Source organism: Echinops telfairi, unplaced genomic scaffold (genome assembly GCF_000313985.2).
Source record: "Echinops telfairi isolate 266 unplaced genomic scaffold, ASM31398v2 ScPeMD7_18;HRSCAF=68, whole genome shotgun sequence".
NCBI lineage: Eukaryota > Metazoa > Chordata > Mammalia > Afrosoricida > Tenrecidae > Echinops > Echinops telfairi.
In genome coordinates this window covers 70224202-70241198 of record NW_022103915.1, presented here as the reverse complement: position 1 = coordinate 70241198, position 16997 = coordinate 70224202, and the positions used below count along the sequence as shown (strand labels likewise).

General features: G+C 45.2%; 1 protein-coding gene across 1 annotated transcript; it reads left to right on the top strand.

The window, feature by feature from the left end:
- Window positions 1-1745: 1745 nt before the first annotated feature.
- PAX9 (paired box 9) lies at window positions 1746-16255 on the top strand. Its single transcript, XM_004698542.2, has 4 exons — window positions 1746-1809; window positions 2545-3171; window positions 6088-6227; window positions 16001-16255. The coding sequence occupies exons 1-4, from the start codon at window positions 1806-1808 to the stop codon at window positions 16253-16255; spliced, it is 1026 nt and encodes a 341-aa protein (XP_004698599.1). The 5' UTR covers window positions 1746-1805.
- Window positions 16256-16997: the final 742 nt, after the last annotated feature.

The following is a 16997-nucleotide window of genomic DNA, read 5'->3' as shown; positions in this document are numbered from 1 at the left end:
ACTGTCTTCAGTGGTCTCCAAGACTCAGCTAATTTGTGCTCCAGTCCGAAGAAGCTGCTGCTGCATCAAAATTCTTGGATTTCCAAAGGTCCTCAGTGTTGTAAAGGAACAGGTGGTGCTCACAACAGGTATTGGGAGTCAGAAAAGGAGGAAATCACTATTTGCTCAAAATCCGAGAAGATTTAAAACCAAGTTCAAGGATAAAAGGCCAAGTAAAAGGCCAAGTTCAAGTGTTACTTCTCGATATGGGACTTGCCTTAAGAGCCCGACGACACAGTATTAAGGGTATTCTTTCACCCACCTTTCCTTTTCTCTCTCAAGCCCTTCACACCTCTAAATTTGAACTTTGAATGTAACCTCGCCATCAAACCTGGCTCGGTGAATCATTGTTAGTTTCAAGAAGAATAGGTGATGATTCGTTTTCCCCTGTGTCTTTGTCACTTACTAGTCTGGGTCCATCCCAATACTGAAAGCACAAGAAATGGACTTTGTGATTGTCAAGTAACAGTATCCTCCATCCGAAACAGCATAAACTCTCAAATGCATTAAAAGTAACTCTTCTTTTTATTTTGATTTATATTTGCCAAATATGAGTAACTTTAGGAGCCCCAAAGCTAGGGTACACTTCAGACTCGATTTAGAGAGAACAGAAGTGAAATTGCAGAAGTAGGCAGAATCTCAGCACCTCTAGTAGCTACATGGAAGATTTGGGAATTACATACATGTGCAGGCTCACTTTCGTTGAACCAAGTCCCTTGCATATTTAAAAGCTTGGGAGAAGAGGCCCAGCCTCATGGCTGAGCTTGCTTGGTGGAGCGTGGGTCTCTCTGGTGAGCACCCCTCTTGCCCACTGTCAGTCGACGTTGGGTATTGTGCTTGCTTGTAGTTAATTTCTGGGTACAGCAAGCATGGTCCCTGCCTTGAACCTGCGTGGCTGGTGAGGTTGCGCTCTCAGATGCACCTACTGGGGGACCACAGTGGAGAAGCCACTGCCCGGACATCCCCCCTCCGCCCCCAAGCTTCTGGTTCTGCCTCCTGACGTCCTCCAGGTCTGTCCGTGGGCCTACCTTGTTACACCTGCGATCTCACCACCTGGCGTGGACTGAAGTGGGGTAGGATCAGCCGGTGCTGCGCTGGCTCCCCTTCTGACAACCTGTAGGAGGCCTGCATGACAGGTCATTCTAAGGCCCATCTCAGAACCAGTTGGCGTCCACTTCCCACCTGGAGTCTTAACTTCAATCCAGAGACGTCAGTCACTCTCTGAAAAAGGTCTGGGGGAGGGGAGGCTTCCCCCTCGGAGTCACTCTCAGACTAAACGCTCTCATTTGCTTATTCAGCATTTTCACCAGTCTCATTTTGCTGTCTGTTTACGCTGCTCCTGGGAAGATGTCAAACACCCATTTTCATTGTATTTAGTCACCCAGGTGCAGAGCAATCTGAAAGAGACAACGGAAGGAGTTTCCCGGCCTGCGCTGTCGCTCAACGGCTCGTCCCTATCAGCGCGCAGATTGCCCTGGGGCCCGCCTCTTTGGGGGCGTGTCCCTAGTGAGTGATAGCCCGAGCCGCCCGGCCCCGGTCAACCCAGCCCACGTTGCTGCTTAGATTGAAATGCAGAACTCAAGCCTCTTTCATCCCCGCACAGACTTCCTTTTACTCCTTCCTTTTGCACTCTCGCCGCCTCCTCTCGGGGAGAAGCGGAGGCTTCGGCGGCCCAGGGCAATTATAGGCCGGTCCACTGAGGCCGTGCGAAAAGTTTCTTTCTGGGAGAACAGAACTGGAGCCCGGTTGGTGTACTGCTTGGAGCAATGGGTGAGTGGCGGCGGGGGACGCTGTCAGAGCCGGGCAGGGAGGGAGGGAGCGAGCGGTCGCGAGAAAGGAGGGAGGCGCGGGCGCGAGGGCGCGCGCCACTGGGCGCTCGCACCCTCCTTATTGACTTTGCTCGAGTTCCTTCAAGTTGTGGGAACACGTTAAGGGTCAGCGGTGCACAGCAGTTCTTTCTGATCTCCGGTAGCTGGGTTCTTATCGATGCCATTTTCTGATTTTAAGAGAAGGGAGCTGTGGCATTACCGAGTCCCCCAACCCCAGTGGCAGACCAAGTTTTGTTTCAGACACATGTAAACAAAACAAAACAAAACAAAAATTCTCTAGCTTCTAGACCTAGTCTGTCTGCGCGATCCCGGGCGGGGGGGGGGGGGGGGGGGGGCGCTGGTCAGAGAAGTCCAAGGTCTTCAGTCCAAGTAGGCGAGAAGGAGCCGGTGGCAGGATATCAGGATCGATTTCCCTGCTTGCTTCAGAGTTTTTTTGGACACTCGAGTGTCCCAGCGATCGCGCCATCAGCGCCTCAGGACCGACGGGGGCTCCGACTCCACCCCGGCTTTGAGCCGATCGGCGTGGTTCGTGGAGCATGTGATTTGGGAACAGTCCCTGTCCCTGTCCCACGGCTAGTGGGTTCGCCTGCCCCCACACGCGCGCGGAGGCCGGGTGTCAGGCAGCTGTCCCAAGCGGCGGGTGCGCGTCCCCGCGCGCCTTGTGTTCGTTTTGCAGAGCCAGCCTTCGGGGAGGTGAACCAGTTGGGAGGAGTGTTTGTGAACGGGAGGCCGCTGCCTAACGCCATCCGGCTTCGTATCGTGGAACTGGCCCAACTGGGCATTCGACCGTGTGACATCAGCCGCCAGCTACGGGTCTCGCACGGCTGTGTCAGCAAGATCCTGGCGCGCTACAACGAGACGGGTTCGATCTTGCCAGGGGCCATCGGGGGCAGCAAGCCCCGGGTCACCACCCCCACCGTGGTGAAACACATCCGGACCTACAAGCAGAGGGACCCCGGCATCTTTGCCTGGGAGATTCGGGACCGCCTGCTGGCGGACGGCGTGTGCGACAAATACAACGTGCCTTCGGTGAGCTCTATCAGCCGTATCCTGCGCAACAAGATCGGCAACCTGGCTCAGCAGGGCCACTACGACTCCTACAAACAGCACCAGCCGGCGCCACAGCCCGCGCTACCCTACAACCACATTTACTCCTACCCCAGCCCCATAACGGCGGCGGCCGCCAAGGTACCCACGCCGCCCGGGGTCCCAGCCATCCCCGGCTCGGTGGCTCTGCCGCGCACCTGGCCCTCCTCGCACTCCGTCACGGACATCCTGGGCATCCGCTCCATCACCGACCAAGGTCAGTCTCCGGGGTTGCGGGGGTGTAAGCGTGAGTGTGCCGCACCTCCTCTTCGCGGAGATACCGGGATCTGAGGCCGCCAGGCCCCTGCCCATGCCACCACCTGGCCTTTTTGCCTTTGGAAAATCAGGCGTCCTTCTGGGGGGGCGGCGCAGTGGGGGTGGGGGTGGTGCCCTGCTCTCATTAACTTGAAATTCATGCCCCTCGTTTCCTTGCCACCCACAGTCTCCTGCCTCATCTCAAACTACCAGACCCTGAACATCCCCCAGCCCCGACACATGGTTCACATTTTCCACCCTCCCCCGCCCCCTGCGCTGCCGCGGCCTCCGTCAGGCGGGCTACCTCGGAGCGCGCGGCCGGGGCCGGTCGGGGGCGCAGCCCGGGAGGCCGAGGCCGGCTTGTGGGGCTGCAGGCAGCAGGCGACGCTGCAGGTTGCCCGCTCGGTGGTGGGTGGGTGAGGGTCAGATGCGGCTGGCCGGGAAGAGCCCGGCACTAGGGGGAAATGGCAGAGTTCTCCTTCTCGGGTTCTGGCAATCAGGCCAAATTTGCTCAGGCAGGAAGTTCAAATGTCACCTAATTGGTTTCATTCTTATGCTTCACTTCATTTTCCTCGGAAATGGAAGTCCCGAAGTTACTACTAGTAACTTGCATGTAGCTCATTCCGGGACTAATTTTCTGCTGTATTACTTCTCACGCGCTTGCTCTATCTCTCGCTCGCTCTTGATTTCCTCGTTGCCCTTAACCGACTTCGATATATATCTTAAGCAGTGGCATCCAACCCTGCGGTGGTGGAAAGTGGCTTCCTTTCCTCTGCCTTCCCCATTTGCCCCTGCGCCCGCCAGTCCGCTGGAATGCGAGCGGACAGCAAGTAGTTCCTGAACGTTTGTTGGCGATGCCACCCCACTGTTCGTTCCCATGCTCACCTCTGACCTCGCCGGGTCGTCAGCATCTTTTCTGCGTGGCCAGAAGGACTCCCGGAGCCCTCTTGCTCGGCCCGACTTCCGCTGGAGACCTGAGTTTGTTTTCTTTACTGCGGTTTTCTTTTCTTTCTTTCTTTTAAACCGGCATTAACGTCTTTCTTGGTTGGGAGAAAAGAAAATCAGAATGCCTTGAACGGAGAATTCAAATAATGCAGATAGAGAGCCTATCTCCTTGCTTGTCGTTTTACAACGGAAAGATTGAATAGGAAAGGGAGAAAATAGTTTCTTTAATTATTTCCTGCCTTTCTTGGTTACACTTATCACAATTATCGCTTTGTTAGTAATTAAAATAGTGCCCTGATTTCTCATCTTCTTGTTTTCTGTGAATTTACAAGACCCTTCTATAAGAGCCCAGATTTGTAGTATTTCGAGCCGGCGGGAGAGTGTTTGCCCTTGATTTATAGGCTAACCTGACCTCACTGACATTTAAAGGAAGCCCCTGTTCATGGGAAAGTGTGAGATCAGCAGAAATGGGGGCTCACAGGGGAATCTCAATTTCTTAAGATAACTTTAGGCTTGTGCCCACCGACTACCTTTTGTCTGGGAAAGCAACTAGAGACAGGCACTTCTGGGCCCAAACATGCTTTCTTGGTGCAAATAAGAACACATTCAATTCTTTAGGGGGAGAGGGCAAAGTGGGGAAAAAAGCCTGATGGAGTTGAAAAGAGAACTTGTCTTCCCTAGGGACTCCCACAAGCAGAGCAAATGCCAGTCCAGAAAGTATTGGATTATGGTTCGATGCAACTCTTAATTCCAGATATGGTTGTTGCTTCTGAGTGCCAACTTCATACAACCCAACTTCAGACACATTTGTGACTAGAGCTTTCTACACAGTGGCCATCTTTTCTGAGCACAGTGTCAGATGGAGATATTTAAATCAGGTTGCCGAGGCTTGGTCAAACTTGAGTCCTCCATCCATAGGTGCCAAACACAAAAATACATTCCTGGTAGCCTTTAAAATTACACCTGATCTCTCTCTCTCTCTCTCTCTCTCTCTCTCACACACACACACACACACCCCAATGATCCAATATGCACAAACTTCAGCATTGTGGTAATTATTTCACACCATATAATTTTCTTTGCATCTCCTTAAGAACTGAAAGTTCAACTAATGGCCAAACACTTCACTCTACTTGCACTGGTTTGCACTTTTATTTTCTATATGTGTCGGATTTGAAAACAGCAGAAGCAGTAGCAACAAAACCCTTCTCTCTTTAACCCTGCCACTGCTGTTGTTGCGGGGCAGAGTGGTGGCGGTGAAATGCATTTTCTAACTCTTATACACACAAACCTTACGTATTTCGCGTGTCCTAGGCTTACCTTCTGCAGAAACCGAAGCAAGCAGACTTTGCATGTATATTGTAGGCTTCGGTTAGTGGTTGGTTTGCAAATGACCCAGCGGATCTTTTGTTCGGTCTGTTGACTCACTTACCCGACCTTCCCAGCATGGTGAGCACTTTGCTGAACGTCTCTGGATCAGTGCAGGCTTCTTAGACCAGGACGTATCTCATTCCATGCCCCCCCGCGGCCCAGTCCCAGACTTTGGCCGGTTCCCACCCGGGCCTGGGTTCGTCCTGGGGAGGACAAGAAATGTGGCGCTCAGCCTAACAGGTTCTTTTTCCCACTCGGAGAAATTTGGAAAATCTCTCCGGTTTCTTTCACTCCTTGTCACGGAGAAAGCCGGGCAAGGAGGAGGAACTCAAAGACCAGTGGGGGTGCGGGGGTGGGGGGACAACTTTCTACCCACAGGGGTGAGTTTGGCGAGGCCTACTCCGAGGCGAAATAAAAGTTCCCCCAGGCCTGAGGCTAGAATCGAAGGAGGAGACGGCTGGGGCCCGCGTCCCCGGGAGTTCGAAGGCAGGGGGTCGCCCCAAGGTCGGGGCTTCGGGTCCTGTCTCTGGAGGGAGGCTGACCCTTTCCTCCTCCGCAGGAGTGAGCGACAGCTCCCCCTACCACAGCCCCAAGGTGGAGGAGTGGAGCAGCTTGGGCCGCAGCAACTTCCCCGCCGCCGCGCCTCACGCGGTCAACGGGCTGGACAAGGGCGCCCTGGAGCAGGAAGCCAAGTACGGTCAGGTGAGGAGGTGCGGCTCGGGCCGGGGCCGCTGCGGGCTCGGGGAGGCGTGGGGGCGCAGCGCGGACCCGGGCCCTCTCTGGGCGGTCGTCGAGCCCAGCCCGGTCCCCTGGGGCCTCGAGCTGGCCTGGCGCAAACCCGGACCCCCGCGGTGGAGCCCAGGCCCGGGCCTCCCCGCGGGGTGCGGGCGCACGTGGGGCTGCGAACGGTCCGGGCGGCCGGGCCCGCGTGGCCTCGGGAGGAGCCGCGAGGCCGCATCTCAGGCCTTCCCTGGGCCGGCGAGCGCCAGGCCCGGCGCCCGGGGCCCCGGGACCCGCGCGGGCGGAGCGGCCCGCAGCGCCGGCCGGTGGATCGCGGGCAGGGCGGTCGGGCCGGCAGGCTCCTGCGGAAGCTCCCTCTGCCCAGCGCCGGCCACACGGGAAGAGGGACAGCCGGATGAACGTAATGAAGTTACCTTTTCCCGATTAAAGGTCACGTCGTAATCTCCCAAGGGAGGTTCGTGAGAAAACCTCAAATTATACCGACTGGCTGTGGACCGTTTAATTTTTCTTTCCCTCCTCCTACTCTCCCAAAGAAAAGTTACCCCCACCCCTTCCAACTCTCCAGAAAAGCTGCTACCACAAAAGCCCAAGAATTTTGTGTCTAAATTTATCACCACCTCAAGCCAAACTTAAAAAAAAGAAGAAGAAAGGAAAAGATGCTAAAGGCATTTACAGTGTCCTTGAGCAGAACTGGGGCAAACCCTTCAAAACTCCCTGCCCTTCAGCCGGTTCCCCCTCAGAGGTCTGCAAATGCCTTCATCCTAAATCCCAGCTCCAGAGGTGCAAGTTGCCCAATTTCTGTTGTAGTCTTTCGAACCCTTACAACATTGCATGCTTTCTTAACTGCCCACACCCAGCTTTTCAAACTAAATGAAATTTGCTACTTCTGTTCCCTTGTGAAAAATATCCAAGTGGTGATTTTCTCAAACAAATACCTTCTCCACTCTCTTCCCTCCTGCTTCGTTAAGACAGCATCACAATAGCTCTTGGGTAGCAAGTTTGCCTTCTCAGAAACATGGCAGCCAGCAGAGCCCCTTTCTTTAGTCGTTTGCCTAGGGACAAAAATGCCAATCAGAAATTATAAGAACCTATATAATTTTCTTTAACAAGGCCAGTAGTTCTGTAATTGATTACAATTGATTACTGTCATCTAGAGTTCCTATTTTCAACTTAACATGCAGAGAAAGATCCTTGGTTCCTGGGGATCAGCACATTTCAGTTATGTACACTCATCTTTGGTGTGCGAAACCCTGACATATTCAAACTTATCGTAAACACTAATATTGCACTGTAGTTAATATTTTACTGCAGGAAGAAGCAGTATGGTGTCATGGTGATGGCCTCCTCTCTTTTGGCTCCACTTTAAACAATTTGTTTAAACTTGCAACACCTCAGTTTGTTCATCTGTAAAAAGGGGAAGGGATATTTCCAACCTCAGGAGCTGTCAGGCCCATAAGATATGTACACATGCAACCATATGGCACACAGCAAATATTCAGTAAATATTACCTCTGGTTCTGAGTGGTGATTAAAGATAACATTTAAAAACAAGTGGTTACCTCCCCCACTCCATAATATTCCTTGCTTAGAGAGCTTATAGTCAAAACATTTCAAGGCATTTAGTTACAAACAATAGTAGCTATCTAAAGCATTTAGTATAGTAGCAAACATTTAATAGACATGCAGTTAATTTTTATGAGGCCATCATTTCTTAGAATAACACTGTGCAGTATCAGGCTGAGGATTTTCTACATGTAGTTGATGAAGCCAGTTTGCCATAGCAGTCTCACATGCCCCAAATGCCTTCTGATTATTTTCATTTTTAGTTCTTTGAATTACAGACCTAGATTTTCAACTTCCTTAGAAATGGTTACACAATCAATTCAAGCCTAAACCGATAAAGTATTTTAAATGAAAATTTAAAACATGACTTCAAACAACCTACTTTGTGTATTCTCAACATTAAAAATTGATTATGTTGTTACTGAATGACTAAATTTTGGGACTTATAAAAGGAAGCAACTCAAAAAAATAGTGCTGAAATAAATATTGTTTTAAGTCCTTAAGAGAACATGTTAAGTATTTTTTCCCAGAAGAAAAAGATGGTTTATGCTAAACTTACCTTTGGACAATTTTTATCATAGTTTGTAAATTTTAAGCAGTGCCAGGCATTAAGGCAATTTAAAGATGAGGCAATTTAAGGATGCAAATTTCCAAAACAGTGAAAAGTTTCTGAGCACAGTGAAAATTGGTGGATATTCTAATATAATGATCACATTTAGTGCTTAGGATTGAAGAGTGCTAAGTAGTCATAACAACTTAAGCTATGTCATTTGTGAGTAATTTTGGAATTTCAGCATTGATTTCCTTGAGGGAATGTATTTCATACATGAATATTTCCTCATAAACAAACATGCAAAGGTTAGTTGTGATATATGTAGCAGTTTCTCTCACCCATATTTAAAAGAGCAGCTTTGTTTTTTAAAGTTGTTCTTCAAAGTATTATCAGTATATTTCAACCAAAATGTAAACTTAAAGTCAGGTTACATGCTTCTTCCCTCCATTTGTACTACTCCATTTGAAAGTCTTTGGTTAAAAAAGAAAGGAAGTATCAACATTTTTGGCACACATTTTAGGGCATTTACCTTTGTTATTAAAAAGGGTAGTCTGACATAGCATCAGTTTCATTTTGATATAAAGGAAGAAATTAAGAATTGAGAGCCATAGGGCTTAGCGCATACTATTTTCCCAAGAAGACATCTGTAGAATTACCGAAGTGGGTGAATTGACAACTGTTATGGGTAAAATTGATTACTGTAATAGGTACAATTGATTACTGTCATCTAGAGTTCCTATTTTCAACTTAAACTGCAGAGAAAGATCCTTGGTTCCTGGGGGATCAGGACATTTCAGTTATATACACTCTTATCTTTGGTGTGTGAAACATTGAAATATTCAAACTTATCTTAAACACTAATATTGCACTGTAGTTAATATTTTATAGTGCCATTCTGAATTCCATATTACCACCTTTGGGGAGAGAGGAAAATAATATTTACTTTGGCTTTTCTTTTTTCCCACATTTAATATTGGGCTAGAAATCATTAATCTCATCTAATTCTGAATGACAACAATGTTCTCTGGTTCTTAATTTATCTTCTGTTGAATGTCTAAAAGTCCTATGAACATAACCACATAGTAAAGAACCATTGTATAGAGAAACCGAGGAATATATCTGCCTTTAAAAATATTATTTGAAAAATTGATAGTTTCTTTTAAAAATTCTTTCCAAATAGTTGTGTAGGCTTGAACCATTTTCTACAATTGGATTTACTTTTTCTGGAAAAAATAGTATATATGATACCCCAAGTAAAAGCAATTTGAATGTTTGATTATCCTCATTTTGAGTAACCTCATTTTAGGATAACACATGTTAACTCAAAAAAACAAGTTTAATATAGCATCTAGCTGTAAACGGATATGTTAGAAATGGAGAGTAGTCTGTAAAGGCTTGAATTTAAGCAAAAATAAGTTAGAGTTCAACAACTTAAGAAAATGGTTGAATTTGGAAGCACAACAATCTGTAAGCTGTATTGGATTTAAAATGATAGTATTTCAAAATCATGAGCGTAGTTTTCTAGTGTATTATTTTAAAAATTGGTTGTCTATATAATTACAATGGCCTCTTGAAAATATAAAAGAAATTGTACTTTTTTTGCAGTATTTGTAATTTTACTGAGAATTAAATCTTACAGAAAATAAAATAGAAGCCAATACTAATAGTCTTTAAAAGCCATAATGTTATCCAGCCTGAAATACATCCTTTAACCTGATTGACTTTTAACCAGGAGTGTTTTAAGTCAAAATTATTGATAATGTATAAATAAAAAATGTGTCAGTAAAAATACTAGTAAAAAAGTCAATTAAGAATTTTTTAAGATCATTGAAAATTTTAATAAAAATTTAGAAACAAGGTTTAGAAACAAAATTTAAACAGCAGCTTTACATTCCCTAGAGACGTTTAGATTTGCAAGGTGATAGCCAAGCATAATTAAGACCCTTTTGGCTGAATGTTGAAACTGTATTTACAGTGGTCATTTAATTTTATCAAATTTGTTTTACTAGGTTATTGCATAATTCAGAAAAGAAGAATGACAGAAACTTGGTTTCACACCTAAACAGAGAAAAATCCTGTTTATTTTCAGACCCAAACCTTTTTCTTTTTTTCGATCCTGAGGTTAAAACTCTCTGTGAAGAACATCTCTATTTGTGGCCAAATGTGCTTTATTAGAAAGCCGAGGTAAACTCATTTTATCATATGAGGAGGACCATATAGAACTGATAAGTGAATGAAAGAGTGTAGATTGAGGCCCAGGCATAGTTTTGCACTTTTTCTTCAAGAGAGAAAACGTAGAGTAGATACTCCTTAGAACTGAAGAATAATCTGTAACACCGGAGTGCCGGAGAGTTGCCATCCCGGTCTCTTTCCATGGACACAGTGTTTGGATACCGACTGCATTTCCATTTTCTCTCGGGGGAATAAATGGAACAACCACAAATCAAATCATGAAATACCTAAGCTAGAACTTCTGTTTACTTCCTTCAAGAGCTTTATTCGTGTCGCTCACTTAAAGTGTAATGCTTACTCTGTGACAAGCGTGCTCAGTTTTGTTCTGATTTGTTTTTGAAAGCCAGACTGTCACATCTTTTTTCCCCACAAGACTGCACTAACTTAAATTTACCAAGGTTTATGGACCCCTGAGGTGTGTGCCCTACCTGGCGGGGACCGTGCTGTTGTCCTAAGCCATGGACTCCATTCCCAGCGGATGCAGGCAAGGCCGGCCCTCAGTGTCCATCCATCCAGTCTAGCCCTCTTGCCAAAACAGCAAGCAAAACAGCCTCACCTTTTGACTCAAGGGATTTTCTGGAAACTAGCAAGTCTGCTTTCTCCCACTTTAGGACGAGTCAATAAGAACCAGTGCTTTCATTCATTCTTGCTACAAAGAACATTTCATCTTATATATTTTCCCAATTTCTTTTTTTTCTTTCTTTTCTTTTTTTTTTTTAACATTTTATTAGGGGCTCTGTTATCCCAATCCATACACACATCAATTGTGTAAAGCACATTTGTACATCGTTTCTCAAAACATTTCATGTCTCTCGCGGTCATGGAGTCAGTCCCGACTAATGGTGCCACTATAGGCCAGTATAGAACTGCTCCGGTTTATAATTTTACCGAGAATAAAATCTTACAGAAAATAAAATAGAAGCCAATACTAATAGAGCCTGTAACTCTTTATAGGAGTTGAAAGCCTCATTTATCCCAGGGAGCGACTAATGGTTTTGAACGGCTGACCTTGCAGTTAGCAGATCAACATATAACCCACTAGAGTACCCACAGGGCTCTTCCTTTACTGCCCATGAAAATGAAGTCTGTCTTTTTCTAAAAACGATTCAACAATGCAAGTACCTTATTTATACCAGGGCGTGCAATCTGGTTTATTTGGCTTTGTATTAGTAAATGTCATTCTCAAAATTTGATGGAGAATAGCTTGGTTCAGGAAGGACCCTTGCACAGTTCTTCAGAGGAGAAAAGCCCTTCTCGGCACCAATAGAAGATTCACATGCAAAAGGGGTTGATGGGTTGAAACCTTATTTATGGAATTTTTAGGTCAAGTCATTTTCAAAAATGAAATTTCCATTACATGCCCATTGCTGGGGTTTCATTTGGAAAATTTGTTTACTCTTCCCTGGGGATTCCATATGTTGGTTGATTTATGAATCATATTTACAATCCAATTAAATAGAGTAATTTAGCGTGTTTGCCCCACTATATTTATGGTATACATTTGTTAGTCTATACTCAACTGGCTTTTCAGATTAATTACATGCCCTTCACTGAAAACATTAAACAGATTTGGGAAGTTTAAGTCATGTACTCTTTTTCTGGAAAAGGATAAACAAATCAATGCTACCTGTAGCTGTTTTCCTTTGCAATGGAAAATCTTACTCTTTCAGCAACTGCTTCATAAATACAATTACTTTACCCAGTGGAGATTTATTTATTTTACTAATGCCATGTTTCAAAATTAATAGTCAGGAATTGATGTGTTTACTGCGTTGCCAGAATGAGTGGATAGTGAAGGTGGCTGGGTGGGGGCAGGTACATTTAAAGCACACTTAAAGCTTTCTCATCTCTTGTGAGCTATTTTCCCAAGTTTCGAAATCTTAACTTCAAAAGTGAAAAATGAAATGAAGACAGCTCCCCTATGCCGGTCTGGGCCATTATTTAACACAAGGAAAAGCCGAAAGCTATTTGTATATTTTTTAAAGTTAAAGATGTGTATCCTTAGTTGGTTTTTTTTTTGTTGCCTTTAAAGCAAACACTTTAGCCTCTCCTTCCCTTTTTCTATACGATGAGGAGGTCAGCACTCTCTAAGATTCCCCTGCAACCCCCCCTTTCTGCAGAGGGGATTGGACCATTGAATGACCATCAGTATTTGCAGATATCAGAGAACATTGAGCTCTTGATCACTAATAAGAAGTATAACATAAAAGCAAGTTTGGAGCACTAACTAGGCCAAAAAATAAGGGTACTTTTGTTTTTCACGGTTGACAGCTGAATGCATCCATGAAGTGACGTTAACAGTAGCCTAAGTCCAATGTTGTAAACTCATCTCAGATGAGGGTCCAGTTCAGTCTGGTTTCTGGGAGGCCCATATCTAGAGGAACATCTCTGGGTAAAAGAAGCATATACTAGCATTGTAGATCTTGCAGCAGAATAGCTGCAGTCAGAGATATAGGCTCAAAGAACAATAGGTTCCCGGGGCAAAGGTGGAAGGAGAGGCGATAATAAAGCAAGTGTTTCACTGTAATTTTAGACAGTAGAAAAACAATACAAAGAAAAAAAAACTTAAGTTGTGGTTAAAAACAGAAATCACCAAGAGATTTTCTCGGCTAAACCATTGCTTTTCTCATGTCTAATACTAACTCTTTAAACCATATGTTCTTAAGAAATGCTGGGCTAAGCATTTCATTATTTTAAAAGTAATTTTAACCTCTCCATTTTCTTATTACCCTTATTTTATTATTCTTGATGTATTCTCGTGTCAGTTCTGTAAAATACTGATTAATTCTAGCAGAGGCAAAATATAGACATGAACACCTTTTCATTGCTAAATTGGAATGATACCTTTCCAAACTAGTTCCTCATAGATTATTGGAAATCCTAAGTAAAAATGATCAGAACTGTAATCTCAGGACCAATATTGAGAGTAGTCATACCAGGAGGGGAAGGGGAAGGTGGGGGCAGATAGGGGGAACCGATCACAAAATGGGTGAAGGGAGACACTGGTCAGTGTAAGACATGAAAAAAAAATTTTATAAATTATCAAGGGTTCATGAGGGAGAGAGGGTGTGGGAGGGAGGGAAAATGAGAAGCTGATACCAAGGGCTCAAGTAGAAAGAAAATGATGATGTCAACAAATGTACAAAGGTGCTTGACACAATGGATGGATATATGGATTGTGATAAGAGTTGTACGTGGCCCCAATAAAATGATTTTAAAAAAAGAACTGTAATCTTTACGTCATGCTAAATGTCCCCTGCAATTGGATCACTCTCGATCTTGACGTTCACCTCCTGAGATCCACCAAGTGTGTTCACTTGGAGAAGGAATGAACCGTTCTCACTGCCTCCCCACCAGCACCACCTTCCCCCCCTTTCTAGAGCGCAAGGAGCAGAATGAGGATCTAACAACGAGCATCAAGTTCTAGAAAGGGAAGGGATCTTTTATCAGATGCTCTCGCAAAAGATGTTCTAGTTTCAGATGTGGTCCTGTCTAGTTCTGAAGAGCTCAGGACAGGCAGAACAGCATGCTGCATTGGCCCCTGCACCAGCCAGGGGTGATCAACGATTTTAACACGTGGCCACTGACCTAGTAATTCCTTCCTTACCACTGAGTCAATTCAAACTGAATGCAACCTATAGGACAGGGGGAGAACCGTCCTTGTGGGTCTCTGACTGCAAATCTCTATGGGAGAGAAAGCCTCATCTCTCTGCTTCAACTCACTAATTGGCCTTTGGGTAAATGGCTAAATCCTTTCATCTATATTCTTAGGATATGCAATGGTTAAAAAATCACAGCATAATTCTTTGGGACTCTGAAATACTTTAAAAAATTTCAATGGAATATTATGTTGCTGCTGATTATACATTACCTTATTATTCTTATTATAAACCCAGGCGTCTACAATGAGCTATATAATTCATTGAGCCACATTATTTGGTTAAAGATATTGGATATTCCTGGGTGTCTGGGACATTGCACATACTCAAGAAACCTTCCTTTTCTTCCTTCCCCATTTTCAAAGTACATGCACTTGGACAAATGGAAAAAGATAGTAAGGTGTGTGCTCTTACAGACTAAGGACTCATTCTTATTTTACTTATCTACTCTAATTTGAGGAGTTGATAAGCCTCCACTATTGTATTTTCATAGATGTGGGGATGAAAATAATAATCAAATGAATTAAATGAGAAAACAATCTGTACCTCACAACTTAAATAGAAAAAAGGGCTTGGCTGACATATGTCTGATTCACTTGGCTCTAAGGATGAAATTGTTTTCACTAACAATAATTCTATTACTTAAGCCCTGTGTTCCCAAGGAAAGACAAGGATATGTCCGCTCATTCATGCCACCAGGAAGCACGACTTGCTCTTTATTCCTGAGGAATGTTGAAATTGAGGGGAATTAAGATACTTGAGCAGAGGTGCTGAGTATCCCTGCCAGAACCAGGATTAGAAATCAGGGTTTGGGGGGCTGTTAATAGTAAGGAAACCAACAATAATTTAATGAATGCCAAGTGCTCACTGGCTTCTAAGGAGGATTGTCGAGCAGAGTGGCTGCGTTTTGCTTACAAACTAAGACTTTACATTGAAATTCATTTCAAGAGACTTAGTCATGTGGCTTTTCAAAATTCCCCACACAGGGCCCCCAAACTTCGTAAGCAAATAGTCCAATTTCAAAATCACGCATGTGCGGTTCTTTTCTCTTTGGACGGGCAGTTTCCTTTCTGATAAGGAGAAGTAGACCCACTCTTCATTGAAAGCCCTCACAAGACAAGCCGTCGGGTTTTGCAGGCCCTTTGCTCGACAGGCATTTTCAACGTGCGTCCGAAGACACTGCCCGTTTAGTGTAACATCGGTTGTGCTCCCTTTGAGCGTCTTCCGGGGCCGCCCACACTCTGCGCCCTGCTTTGCTGGCAACGAAAGCTGCCCAGGCCCTTCGCAAAAGCCTCAGCAAATGAGCCAAACAAACCAGAAGGCCTGGGCCGTTGACAAGGGCAGGAGGGATGGTGGGCAGATTCTGGGAGCATTTAGTCATCATTCATTTCCTTTTGCACCCCGTGTCTCTTTCCTATCACCCCAAATGGCAAAGTCGGGTGCTATGGATTTTCTGGCTGAAACCGCCTCAAAACCTTTATGCAAAGAATCATATCGTGCCTTTTGACATGTTTGTTTCGGTAGCAAGACCGTGATTGCCTTTCAGAATATGCACCATTAAGGTCAAAACTGCAAAACCAGAGAGTAGTCAGAATATGGTGAGCTTCTTCAGAACTTACATTGTGCTTCTAAGAACCGGTGAAATATCAACTACTGGAATGGGATTATGGGTTTTTGTTTGTTTGTTTTGTTTTTTAAAACTTCTTCTCTTTCCCCGCTCCTCTCAGGCACCAAATGGCCTCCCAGCTGTGAGCAGTTTTGTGTCAGCGTCCAGCATGGCTCCTTACCCAACCCCGGCCCAAGTGTCGCCTTATATGACCTACAGCGCTGCTCCTTCTGGTTATGTGGCTGGACACGGGTGGCAACATGCCAGCGGCACCCCGCTTACCTCCCACAACTGTGACATTCCTGCCTCGCTGGCGTTCAAGGGGATGCAGGCAGCCAGAGAAGGTAGTCACTCTGTGGCAGCGTCTGCACTCTGATGGGAAATCGTCTCCAGCAGCATGGCCCCGGGGTCTCCCCCTCTCAGCACGTCCTCCCCCTTCCCGGGTCTCAGACCCCACCCCGCCACCCCCTCCCCCTCCTGTGTTGAAAGCGGGCTGCACGGACTTCCATCCTTTGTGCTGACGACACGTAAATATTTCTTGCCATAACTTCTCTCTCACAGCAAACCTGGCCTGCCTTCAGGATTTAAAAACAACAGCGATGTTAAGTATCGAATGAGACTTTTTGGGTTGCCCACACACTGTTTTTAAGTAGTGAAGAATCCTGCACCCCTCAAAGGGCTTAAAGAACTTTAAAAAAATGAAAAAAACAAACCAAATAGGCCTAGTCTTTGGTAAAACCACACATGTATATTTATTCTAAATCAACCTGAACTTTTGAAACGTGCAATTGTTGAGATTTTGCAAAATCAATAAAGGAAAATACATATAGAAAAATGTTATGCTACACCCTCTAATCAAACACCGTAACCCAGTAAGCCTTAATTCATCTTTCCGAAAGTAATCAATGATTGACTCGAGTGATCCTTTGTTTATTTTTCAGAGATGACCTCTTTTGTTGGAAGAAATATGCATAGGACCCAAGCAATATCTGGATTAAGCTCCCCTCCCCCCCTCCCCCACAGCCCTGGCATTTTGACTTGGTTTAAATACAATTATGTTTATAGTTTCTATTAATTTGTAAATATGGACTCTTAATGCTATTTGTGTTTTCATTCCC

Bases quoted from the DNA above. Each gene is read 5' to 3' on its own strand.
- PAX9 (XM_004698542.2), top strand. The intron at 3,172-6,087 runs GTCAGTCTCCGG...CCTCCGCAGGAG, and splicing joins CCGCTCCATCACCGACCAAG to TGAGCGACAGCTCCCCCTAC. The intron at 6,228-16,000 runs GTGAGGAGGTGC...CGCTCCTCTCAG, and splicing joins AGGAAGCCAAGTACGGTCAG to GCACCAAATGGCCTCCCAGC.